The sequence below is a fragment of the Eubalaena glacialis genome, chromosome 15 (assembly GCF_028564815.1).
Source record: "Eubalaena glacialis isolate mEubGla1 chromosome 15, mEubGla1.1.hap2.+ XY, whole genome shotgun sequence".
Classification (NCBI taxonomy): domain Eukaryota; kingdom Metazoa; phylum Chordata; class Mammalia; order Artiodactyla; family Balaenidae; genus Eubalaena; species Eubalaena glacialis.
Genome location: NC_083730.1, coordinates 41,828,105 through 41,840,833, shown reverse-complemented (window position 1 = coordinate 41,840,833; position 12,729 = coordinate 41,828,105). Strand labels below are relative to the sequence as shown.

At 42.7% G+C, this 12,729-nt stretch overlaps 1 protein-coding gene across 5 annotated transcripts in view; it reads left to right on the top strand.

Annotated features, from left to right (window-relative positions):
- FHOD3 (formin homology 2 domain containing 3) overlaps positions 1-12,729 on the top strand; it is a 489,898-nt gene that overhangs the window by 459,506 nt on the left and 17,663 nt on the right. For all 5 annotated transcript variants that reach the window (XM_061170499.1, XM_061170498.1, XM_061170497.1 and 2 more), the window contains one exon: positions 11,380-11,554. In XM_061170499.1, coding sequence (XP_061026482.1) covers positions 11,380-11,554 — 175 coding nt within the window. The remainder of the gene's footprint in view (positions 1-11,379; positions 11,555-12,729) is intronic.

The following is a 12,729-nucleotide window of genomic DNA, read 5'->3' as shown; positions in this document are numbered from 1 at the left end:
AAAGTCCGATCAACCATAAACCTCTCTACAGGGACTTCCCTGGCGGTCCAGTGGTTAAGACTCCACGCTTCCACCGCAGGGGGTGCGGGTTCAATCCCTGGTCAGGGAACTAAGATCCTGCATGCCGCGCAGCACGACCAAAAAAAGAAAACAAAAACATAAAACTAAGACATAAATTAAGGATGCGTGGCTGGTGGAGGAACTTTAACCCACCACACAATTAATTAGCTTGGTGTGTTGTATGATGCTGATGACTTTAAATGCTTGATTCCATTTTCAACCTTTGCGATGTGGATGGAATGGAAAAGGAGAAGAAAAAATACAAAAGATAATGGCACTTATAATAGGAAGACAAATGTACTGATTTGGGAATTGATTCAGTATTTTAATAATCACAATGATACTATATAACCAATCAGCTGACACATGGACCACCCATTCTAGGCATCTGAATGGAGAAATCATTGATGTGGTTGCTCAAAGACATAATCTGATGGGCTCTTGGCAGTCCCTTGAGTTCAAGGGTATCAGGGTGGAAGGAGAGCCCAGAGGACAGTGAATTCATTCAGCAGGAGTTCCCAATAGCCCCTTGGGGGGGCCCTGCACACTTGCATGCCTCCCCTGCTCCTGGGCTCTTCCCCCATCTCTTCTACTTCAGCCCTGAGCCCACCCACACCACGGGTGCAGTGGGAAAACATCAGATGGGAGATGCTTTGTAAGTGGAAGGCAAAGCAATGCGTGAGGATGCCAGAGACAGACAAAGACACACAGTGCAGATGCCTCTCTAACGTGCCTTTATGAAGCTTAGCCCATCTTTATATATATCTGAGCGTCACATTGCCTCTCAGTGATCCAGGGACTGGATAGGCAAAGGAGTAAGCCATAGGGAGTGGCATCATCCTGGGGTTGCAAACCTCTGCCGAACCCAAGTCAGGCAGATTTCTTCGGGGAGGAATAATATCAGTTAAGAACTCACTGAGGCTGCCTTCTGTGCCAGACGGGTGTTCACACTGTAGGAGAAACAGAAGACATATGGTTACTATCCACGTTCCTGAGGGTGTAACTTTCTTGGATGCATTACAGTTTTGTTACCATTTTAAGGCATTTCTAAGGAGAACCAGGGACTAATCCCCTCACCATTCACCCCACCCTTGATCCCTTGTTTCCTTGGAATTTTCTGGACCCTTAGGGAGTGCTCAGATCACTTTTCTGCAGAAGGGACCCTTTCTACGGACTGTTCTGAAGGCCAGTGCCATCAGCTGACTCTTCTGTCTCCTCTCCTGAAATCTGGGTTCAATCGGATCTTTAGCTTCCTGGAGGACAGCAACTAAGGAAGCAAACTGAATCCATTTGGGCAAACTATAGCCCACATTTCATTCCAAAGTATTATTTTTAAAAGTTTTAAAAGGGAAGTGCTTATGTTTGTGGAAATGAAACATACTGGAGGGTGAAAAAATACAAGACCAATATGCATATGCTTATAGTTATAAAAACACACCAGAATTTCTTGCCAAATTCTTCAGATTTTTTACAGATCCCGCTAATTTTTAAGTTCTGTCCTTCTCTGAAAATATTCAGTCTTACTATTTATAAATAGGGGTAAATGTTTCTAGAATTGGATTCAAAAATATTTAAATTCTCATTAGAATCTGGACAGTGCCGGCTTTTTTAGGGTTCATCCTCAAGGTAGTCCCTGTTTTTAGTGGTCCAAGTGTCACCATTCATGTAGAAAGATTGCCATCTGCTGGAAGATTAGGATACTGTCATTCGAAGTAAAGTACTTAGCTTCAAGTTTTTCCAACTCTCAATTAAGCGCCTATAGTGTGCCCAGCAAGCGGCACAGGGCACCTAGGAAGATGTGAGTGCAATAACAGACAAGCTTGTACCCCAAAGATGTCATGATCTGGGTAGAAAACAACATATATGCACAACTTAGACCACTGAAAACAAAACCAGGCAATAGAGAATCACGGAGCCCCTGAGCATTAGAGCTGGAAGTGATTTTTAGAGAAAACTGTAGTAAGTCATTTTTAATATAGATGCTGAATAATGATGGTGGAAGTGGTTGCAATTAAACAGAGATGACTTTAGAAAAACCAGTATTTTATAAGACACAGAGAAGTCTGGGTAAAATCTGAAGACCCTACATTCGTAGCCCCACATCTGCTTTGTGTGCCTGTCTTTCCTCTTCTTTCTCTGTTTCTGAATATGCAGAAGGCTTCCTTTCTTACAATCCAGGAGTCCTGCCATGTAAGGTTCAGTGAGAAACTAAGTCATTCCTTGTTCCTTGTGGCCCAAACTAGTTCCAGGCAAAATGGTGACACAGACAAGGCAGCACAAGGTAAGTGTGGCCTTTTCTGCCGTCATCACACCCCAGACAGGTGGTGAGAATGCAGGCTGTCCATCCAGAGATTCCCACAGCCTAGCCAAGGACCGTGGTCATCCTGGGTGAGACTTAATCTCTCCCAACCGCAGCTTCCTTTTCTATGAAAAGGAAACGCCAGTGACTGGGGTATATCAAGAGGGCTAGAGATTTGTATGTTCAGCACCTTGCACGTGTGCTAATTGCCAAAAAAATGCCAACCATCTGGTGAAATAAAGAAGCTCTAAGGTTGAAGATGGCGGAGTAGGAGGACGTGTGCTCACTCCCTCTTGCAAGAGCACCAGAGTCACAACTAACTGCTGAACAATCATTGACAGGAAGACACTGGAACTCACCAAAAAAGATACCCCACATCCAAAGACAAAGGAGAAGCCACAATGAGACAGTAGGAGGGGCGCAATCACGATAAAATCAAAGCCTATAACTGCTCGGTGGGTGACCCAAAAACTGGAGAACACTTATACCACAGAAGTCCACTGGAGTGAAGGTTCTGAGCCCCACGTCAGGCTTCCCAACCTGGGGGTCCGGCAACGGGAGGAGGAATTCCTAGAGAATCAGACTTTGAAAGCTAGAGGGATTTGATTGCAGGACTTTGACAGGACAGGGGGAAACAGAGACTCCACTCTTGGAAGGCACACACAAAGTAGTGTGCACATCGGGACCAAGGGGAAAGAGCAGTGACCCGCATAGGAGGCTGAACCAGACCTACCTGCTAGTGTTGGAGGGTCTCCTGCAGAGGCGGGGGGTGGCTGTGGCTCACCGTGAGGACAAGGACACTGGCAGCAAAAGTTCTGGGAAGTACTCCTTGGCGTGAGCCCTCCTGGAGTCCACCATTAGCTCCACCACAGAGCCCTGGTAGGCTCCAGTGTTGGGTGGCCTCAGGCCAAACAACCAACAGGGAGGGAAGGAAGCCCCACCCATGAGCAGACAAGCGGATTAAAGTTTTACTGAGCTCTGCCCACCAGAGCAACACCCAGCTCTACCCACCACCATTCCCTCCCATCAGGAAACTTGCACAAGGCACTTAGATAGCCTCATCCACCAGAGGGCAGACAGCAGAAGCAAGAAGAACTACAATCCTGCAGCCTGTGGAACAAAAACCACATTCACAGAAAGATAGACAAGATGAAAAGACAGAGGGCTATATACCAGATCAAGGAACAAGATAAAACCCAGAAAAACAGTTAAATGAAGTGAAGATAGGCAACCTTCCAAAAAAAAAATTCAGAATAATGATAGTGAAGATGATCCAGGATCTCAGAAAAAGAATGGAGGCAAAGATTGAGCATATGTAAGAAATGTTTAACAAAGACCTAGAAGAATTAAAGAACAAACACCTAGAAGAATTAAAGAACAAACATACAGAGATGAACAATACAATAACTGAAATGAAAAATACACTAGAAGGAATCAATAGCAGAATAACTGAGGCAGAAGAATGGATAAGTGACCTGGAAGACAGAATGGTGGAATTCACTGCTGCAGAACAGAATAAAGAAAAAAGAATGAAAAGAAATGAAGAAAGCCTAAGAGACCACTGGGAAAACATTAAATGCAACAACATTCACATTATAGGGGTCCCAGAAGGAGAAGAAACAGAGAAGGGACCCAAGAAAATATTTGAAGAGATTATAGTCGAAAACTTCCCTAACATGAGAAAGGAAATAGCCACCCAAGTCCAGGAAGCACAGAGAGTCCCAGGCAGGATAAACCCAAGGTAAACACACCGAGACACATAGTAATCAAACTGACAAAAATTAAAGACGAAGAAAAATTACTGAAAGCAACAAGGGAAAAACGACAAATAACATACAAGAGAACTCCCATAAGGTTAACTGCTGATTTCTCAGCAGAAACTCTACAAGCCAGAAGGGAGTGGCATGGTATATTTAAAGTGATAAAAGGGAAGAACCTACAACCAAGATTACTCTACCCGGCAAGGATCTCATTCAGATTTGACGGAGAAATCAAAAGCTCTACAGACAAGCAAAAGCTAAGAGAATTCAGCACCACCAAACCAGCTCTACAACAAATGCAAAAGGAACTTCTCTAAGTGGGAAACACAAAAGAAGGAAAGGACCTACAAAAACAAACCCATAACAATTAAGAAAATGGTAATAGGAACATACATATCGATAATTACCTTAAGCGTAAATGGATTAAATGCTCCAACCAAAAGACACAGGCTTGCTGAATGGATACAAAAACAAGACCCATATATATGCTGTCTACAAGAGACCCACTTCAAACCTAGGGACACATACAGACAGAAAGTGAGGGGATGGAAAAAGATATTCCATGCAAATGGAAATCAAAAGAAAACTGGAGTAGCAATACTCATATCAGATAAAATAGACTTTAAAATAAAGAACGTTACAAGAGACAAGGAAGGACACTACATAATGATCAAGGGATTAATCCAAGAAGAAGATATGACAATTCTAAATATGTATGCACCCAACATAGGAGCACCTCAATACATAAGGCAACTGCTAACAGCTATAAAAGAGGAAATCGACAGTAACACAATAATAGTGGGGGACTTTAACACCTCATTTACACCAATGGACAGATCATCCAAACAGAAAATTAATAAGGAAACACAAGCTTTAAATGACACAATAGACCAGATAGATTTAATTGATATTTATAGGACATTCCATCCAAAAACAGTAGATTACACTTTCTTTTCAAGTGCACATGGAACATTCTCCAGGATAGATCACATCTTGGGTCACAGATCAAGCCTTGGTAAATTTAAGAAAATTGAAATCATATCAAGCATCTTTTCTGACCACAACGCTATGAGATCAGAAATCAATTACCAGGAAGAAAACGTAAAAAACACAAGCACATGGAAGCTAAGCAATACATTACTAAATAACCAAGAGATCACTGAAGAAATCAAAGAGGAAATCAAAAAATACCTAGAGACAAATGACAATGAAAACACGATGATCCAAAACCTATGGGATGCAGCAAAAGCAGTTCTAAGAGGGAAGTTTACAGCAATACAAGTCTACCTCAAGAAATAAGAAAAATCTCAAATACACAATCTAACCTTACACCTAATGGAACTAGAGAAAGAAGAACAAACAAAACCCAAAGTTAGTAGAAGGAAAGAAATCATACAGATCAGAGCGGAAATAAATGAAATAGAAACAAAGGAAACAATAGCAAAGATCAATAAAACTAAAAGCTGGTTCTTTGAGAAGATTAAGAAAATTGATAAACCACTAGACAGAATCATCAAGAAAAGAGGGAGAGGACTCAAATCAATTAAATTAGAAATGCAAAAGGAGACATTACAAGAGACACCATAGAAATACAAAGCATCCTAAGAGACTACTACAAACAACTCTATGCCAATAAAATGGACAACCTGGAAGAAATGGACAAATTCTTAGAAAGATATAACCTTCCAAGACTGAAACAAGAAGAAATAGAAAATATGAACAGACCAATCACAAGTAATGAAATTGAAACTGTGATTAAAAATTTTCCAACAAACAAAAGTCCAGAACCAGATGGCTTCACAGGTGAATTCTATCACACATTTAGAGAAGAGCTAACACCCATCCTTCTCAAACTCTTCCAAAATATTGCAGAGGAAGGAACACTCCCAAACTCATTCTATGAGGCCACCATCACCCTGATACCAAAACCAGACAAAGGTACTACAAAAAACCAAAATTACAGACCAATATCACTGATGAATATAGGTGCAGAAATCCTCAACAAAATACTAGCAAACAGAATCCAACAACACATTAATAGGATCATACACCATGATCAAGTAGGATTTATCCCGGGTATGCAAGAATTCTTCAATACACACAAATCAATCAATGTGATACACCATATTAACAAACTGAAGAATAAAAACCATCTAATCATCTCAATAGATGCAGAAAAAGCTTTTGACAAACTTCAACACCCATTTATGATAAAAACTCTCCATAAAGTGGGCAGAGAGGGAACCTACTTCAACATAATAAAGGCCACACATGAGAAACCCACAGCAAAGATCATTCTCAATGGTGAAAAACTGAAAGCATTTCCTCTAAGATCAGGAACAAGACAAGGATATCCACTCTCACCACTATTATTTAACATAGTTTTGGAAGTCCTAGCCATGGCAATCAGAGAAGAAAAAGAAATAAATGGAATACAAATTGGAAAAGAAGATACTATACATAGAGAATCCTAAAGATGCTACCAGAAAACTACTAGAGCTAATCAATGAATTTGGTAAAGTTGCAGGATACAAAATTAATGCACAGAAATCTCTTGCATTCCTATACACTAATGATGAAAAATCTGAAAGAGAAATTAAGGAAACTGTCCTACTTACCATTGCAACAAAGAGAATAAAATACCTTGGAATAAACCTACCCAGGGAGACAAAAGACCTGTATGCAGAAAATTATAAGACACTGATGAAAGAAATTAAAGATGATACCAACAGATGGAGAGATATGCCATGTTCTTGGATTAGAAGAATCAATATTGTGAAAATGACTATACTACCCAAAGCAATCTACAGATTCAATGCAATCCCTATCAAATTACCGCTGGCATTTTTCACAGAACTGGAACAAAAATTTCACAATTTGTATGGAGACACAAAAGATCCTGAAGAGCCAAAGCAGTCTTGAGGGAAAAAAACGGAGCTGGAGGAATCAGACTCCCTGACTTCAGACTATACTACAAAGCTACAGTAATCAAGACAATATGGTACTGGCACAAAAACAGAAATATAGATCAATGGAACAGGATAGAAAGCCCAGAGATAAACCCACGCACCTATGGTCAACTAATCTATGACAAAGAAGGCAAGGATATACAATGAAGAAAAGACAGTCTCTTCAATAAGTGGTGCTGGGAAAACTGGACAGCTACATGTAAAAGAATGAAATTAGAACACTTCCTAACACCATACACAAAAATAAACTCAAAATGGATTCGAGACCTAAATGTAAGACCGGACACTATAAAACTCTTAGAGGAAAACATAGGCAGAATACTGTTTGACATAAATCACAGCAAGATGTTTTTTGATCCACCTCCTAGAGTAATGAAAATAAAAACAAAAATAAACAAATGGGACCTAATGAAACATAAAAGCTTTTGCAAAGCAAAGGAAACTACAAAGAAGACAAAAAGACAACCCTCAGAATGGGAGAAAATATTTGCAAATGAATCAACGGACAAAGAATTAATCTCCAAAATATATAAACAGCTCATGCAGCTCAATATTAAAAAACCAACCCAATCAAAAAATGGGCAGAGGACCTAAATAGACATTTCTCCAAAGAGATACAGATGGCCAAGAAGCACATGAAAACCTGCTCAACATCACTATTAGAGAAATGCAAATGAAAACTACAATGAGGTATCACCTCACACCAGTTAGAATGGGCATCTCAGAAAATCTACAAACAACAAATGCTGGAGAGCGTGTGGAGAAAAGGGAACCCTCTTGCACTGTTGGTGGGAATGTAAATTGATACAGTCACTATGGAGAACAGTATGGAGGTTCCTTAAAAAACTAAAAATAGAACTACCATACGACCCACCAATCCCACTACTGGGCATATACCCTGAGAATACCATAATTCAAATAGAGTCATGTACCACAATGTTCGTTGCAGCTCTATTTACAATAGCTAGGACATGGAAGCAGCCTAAGTGTCCATCAACGGATGAATGGATAAAGAAGATGTGGCACATATATACAATGGAATATTACTCAGCCATAAAAAGAAATGATATTGAGGTGTTTGTAGTGAGGTGGATGGACCTAGAGGCTGTCATACAGTGTGAAGTAAGTCAGAAAGAGAAAAACAAATACCATATGCTAACACATATATATGGAATCTAAAAAAAAAAAAAATTTGTCATGAAGAACCTAGAGGCAGGATGGGAATCAAGATGCAGCCCTACTGGAGAATGGACTTGAGGACACGGGGAGAGGGAAGGGTAAGCTGGGACAAAGTGAGAGAGTGGCATGGACATATATACACTACCAAATGTAAAACCGATAGCTAGTGGGTATCAGCCACATAGCACAGGGAGATCAGCTCGGTGCTTTGTGACCACCTAGAGGGGTGGGATAGCGAGGGTGGGAGGGAGGGAGATGCAAGAGGGAAGAGATATGGGGATATATGTATATGTATAGCTGATTCACTTTGTTATAAAGCAGAAACTAACACACCATTGTAAAGCAATTATATGCCAATAAAAATAATAATATAAAAATAAGAAATAAAAAAAAGATGTGGTACATATATACAATGGAATATTACTCAGCCGTAAAAAGGAACGAAATTGGGTCATTTGTAGAGACGTGGATGGATGTAGAGACTGTCATACAGAGTGAAGTAAGTCAGAAAGAGAAAAACAAATATCGTATATTATCGCATATATGTGGAACCTAGAAAAATGGTACAGATGAACTGGTTTGCGGGGCTGAAATAGAGACACAGATGTAGAGAATAAACGTATGGACTCCAAGGGGGGAAAGTGGCGGGGGTGGTGGTGGTGGTGGGATGAATTGGGAGATTGGGATCGACATGTATACACTAATATGTATAAAACGGATAACTAATAAGAACCTGCTGTATAAATAAATAAATAAAACTCAAAAATACAAAAAAAAAAAAAAGACGCTCTAAGGTTGAGAAAAAAAATCATCTCTTGTCAGCAGGCCATTTGCCTAGAGGCAGTGCAGAACTGGAAGCATTTTGTCATTTCGGCTCCCAAAAGTTTAGTCAGTTCTCAAAAACCTGTGCCTGATTTGCTGGCCTGGCTTGTAACCTCGGTGGAAACACAAGTTAAATTGAGGGTGTGTTTGATTTAAAATTAAGAAATTGACATGACTTTCACCCTCAATTTATTTTTGGAAAAGGGATATTGTATTTAGTTACTTAAAGCAGTTTGTCTGGTGATAATTAAAAGAATGGCGTGTCAGTTCAGACAGCCTCCATGAAGGACAGGTAAGATTTTAAAAAGAACTGAATTTCATGTTTCTGAGGAAAGAGTAATAGGACCTGTTCTGCCCGGCAGTTGTCCCACTTGTCCTGTCTGGCCTGTCTGTAGAAGGATTCACGGGGACCCAGACCCAGCAGCCTGGGCAGGGAGAGGTCCAGCACTCGGGATGAGAGGTGGGGACGACAGCTGATGGATGGAAACAGGCAGAGGGAAGCTAGTAAACTTGCTGAGGGCCTGATTGCTGGCAGGTGGTGGTTCCACGAAGCATGGCCAGCCGAGTGGCAGGGCACAGAGTGAGGTCTGTAATGGTCAGGGGACCAGGTAAGCCGGTTATCATCCTCCTAGGCAGCCTCAGGAGACGGGCCTGGAGCTCCAAGTCCCTTCTGACTTTGGTCAGGACCGGTCTTGGGGCTCTCGGAGAGAATGTCTAGACAGGAGGGCTTCGCAGGCAGGGCTCAGCAGCTCCCAGATTAACAGGGTGCACCCTGGTTGTGGTGGCTGAATTCTTTATTTGGAATTTGATATGACAGTCAGATGATCTCATCTTTGCTGACTTCTGTGCCTTCTAAGAATCCCCTCTGTCTTTCCCATCCTGTCCTGTCCTGTCCTTTCCTCTCGCGTAGACTGATGAAGAGGATGAAGTTGAGGTAGGATGTTTATAAACACAAAGAATGCCACGTGTGACCTTCTCAAGCGTGCTGTAGAATCTAACCTGACATAAGCAGCATGAAGTGTCAGCCCTGTTCAGTGCTTTAAACCTTGCATGACTGTTTTCTGCTGGGTTTCCATGTGATCACTAACCCCCTTACACGGGTTCTCATCATGATGTGTGTGCCAGGGACTGACTGAAGGGTAACTGCATTTTCCAAGCTGTCCCTGAGTTCCAGGCCCTGTCAAAAGTGGCAGGGTCAGCAGATTTCTTCCTACTGCTGGACAAATGGACAGAGGGGTGGGATGGGCAGCAGCTCGTCCCCCTGACCCTGGTGCAGATGCCAGAACCAGAGACCAAGGCAGGGCTGCTCAGCCCTGAAGGATGAGGAAGGAGCTGTGCAGATGGTACAAGTCACGGATGTGTCCCGGGCTCTAGCACCAGGGCTGAGACACTGGATAAAAAGAGGAAGCCAAAAGTCTATGGAGCTACTCTTTGTTATTCTAACTGACTGTTTATTTTTCATCCAGATGTTTGGCATTGTGTGCATATGGCCCGATATTCTAGCATACCTCTTGTAAAACATGTATGCTGTCTTTGTTCAGCTAGAATTAGAGAACATCATCATGTGAGTGTAATGCTTGTGAAAACAACTAAATTTTTGACACAAGGAGAAGTAGTGAGTGTTGCCAAACTCAGTTTCAGCATGAATTTCTGTGCCATGTTCTGATCTGGGCCCTGAATCAAAGCCTTTCGGGGCCTTTGGCAAGTCACTTAATCTTGGACGGCCTCAGTTTCCTTCTCTGTAAAGTGAGGTGGGACTAGTTCTGGAAAAATCCTTCCCAACTCCTAACATTGTATGATTCTGTAACTGAATCCCACTTTTAAACTTCTACCATCTTAAGTGATACATGAGAAACTTCTAACTGCTTTCTGGCACTACGTTTTAAAAAATAAATCTCACTATATTTGATTAACAAGCATATTTCAATGCTCCTATCAAGGCTGTGGTGTTAGAAAGAGATTTGGTTTCTGAAGTTTTCCCAGAGTTGAGGTCTGTTGCCCCTTGCCGGCTCCCACTGAGGGGATCTGCAGAGAGCTGGGAGCCCCACTACCTGGAGGGATGGATGTGGTCCTTCTGGGGCCAAGGCTTCTCTTTCTGATAAGAGAACTTCCTGGATATGCAGATGCTTTGTCATTAGCTCATTGACCCCTCATTGACTGCCGTTGCTAACTTGTCTGCAGAATGCGCGTAAACAAAAGACAGAGAAGAGAAGGCTTTCCTCACCTAAAGGTTTTCTAAGCTTGAGTTGCCTTTTGTCACCTCACGCCCTAACCCCCCTTGCTCTTGCAGTCTGGCAAGTTCTCCAGCGGTTCCCCGGCGCCCCTGAGCCAGCCACAAGGCCTGAGCTATGCGGAGGATGCTGCCGAGCACGAGAACATGAAGGCTGTGCTGAAAACCTCGTCCCCTGCCTTGGAGGACGCCACCCCCGTGCTGGGCGTCCGCACACGCAGCCGGGCAAGCCGAGGTAACGCCCTCTTCCAGGGTGGCCACCCCGTGGTGTCGGGTCCCCGCCACAGGGTACAAATTACTGTGCCCGGGAAGTGGCCGCTCCGGGGCGGCCGTCCACTCCCCAGGGCTCTCCGTGCAAGTCTGACATCATCACACTTTCCTTCACTCACACCTTTGTGACCCACCTTCAGTAGCTTCATCTCAAAAACAAGCAACCCTTCCCAAAAGCACAACTTAATTCGCACTAGAGGAATTAGTATTGTGAACGAATCCTCATGGGTTAAAGCCCCCAGGCCAAATTGAGCCAGCCATTTATTCTTGTAAATAAGGTCTTACTGGAACACAGCCACCCTTCCTTCTGTGGGTGTGTTGTCTAGGTGCTTTTGCACTGCGGTAGCAGAGTTGAGGGGTTGCAACGGAGACTACAGGGACCATAGAGCCTAATGTTTTTACTCTCAGGCGGGGTACAGAAAAAGCTTGATGACCCTTGGATTAAAACGCTATCCCTTTTTGCCTTTGAAATCCTCGGAGGCAGAGAGGAAACTAAAACTTCAAGATGGTAAAGACAGATAAGAGTTTCCAGGTTTGTTGCATAACCTGGAAGGGATTTTTTGTTTTAATTAAGAATTGAGATGCACTTTGCATCTGAGAATGTTTACCCATATTTCCCTGGTCTAGTCTGATGCCACACGAACCTTCCTAAGTTTCCTCGCTGCCTGCAGGATCCAGCCCACGCGATTCATGCTGTTGTTTGAGGTTCCCTGGGGTCTGGTCCCCTCCTGACTCCCACACTTGGCTTTCACTCAGCCCCACACTGTGGGCAGTGCCCTACTCTGCACACCCTGTGTCTGCCTGAGCCCCTGCCGTTGCTCATCCCGTCCCCTCTCCTCGGCCTGTCCCCTCTTCACCTCCAGAATCCACCTCCTCCGCGTTCTCTGCCTTGCCACGTACTCCTGAGACCCCAGTTTAGGTCTCAGGAACTTACAAACTTTATAACTAAAGAGGATGAACTCCTGGAGGACCAGCTTTCTCCTCTTGGTGTTTGCTTAGCACACAAGCTGGAAGAAACCATGTATTTATTGCCCAAATTGGAATGCTTTAGTGTGTAAAAGGGGTTCAAGTAGTAATTACAGTGGGAAGATAAGTAAAACTGTGAAGTCTGGGTGAACTGGATCATGGGTTACCTTACAC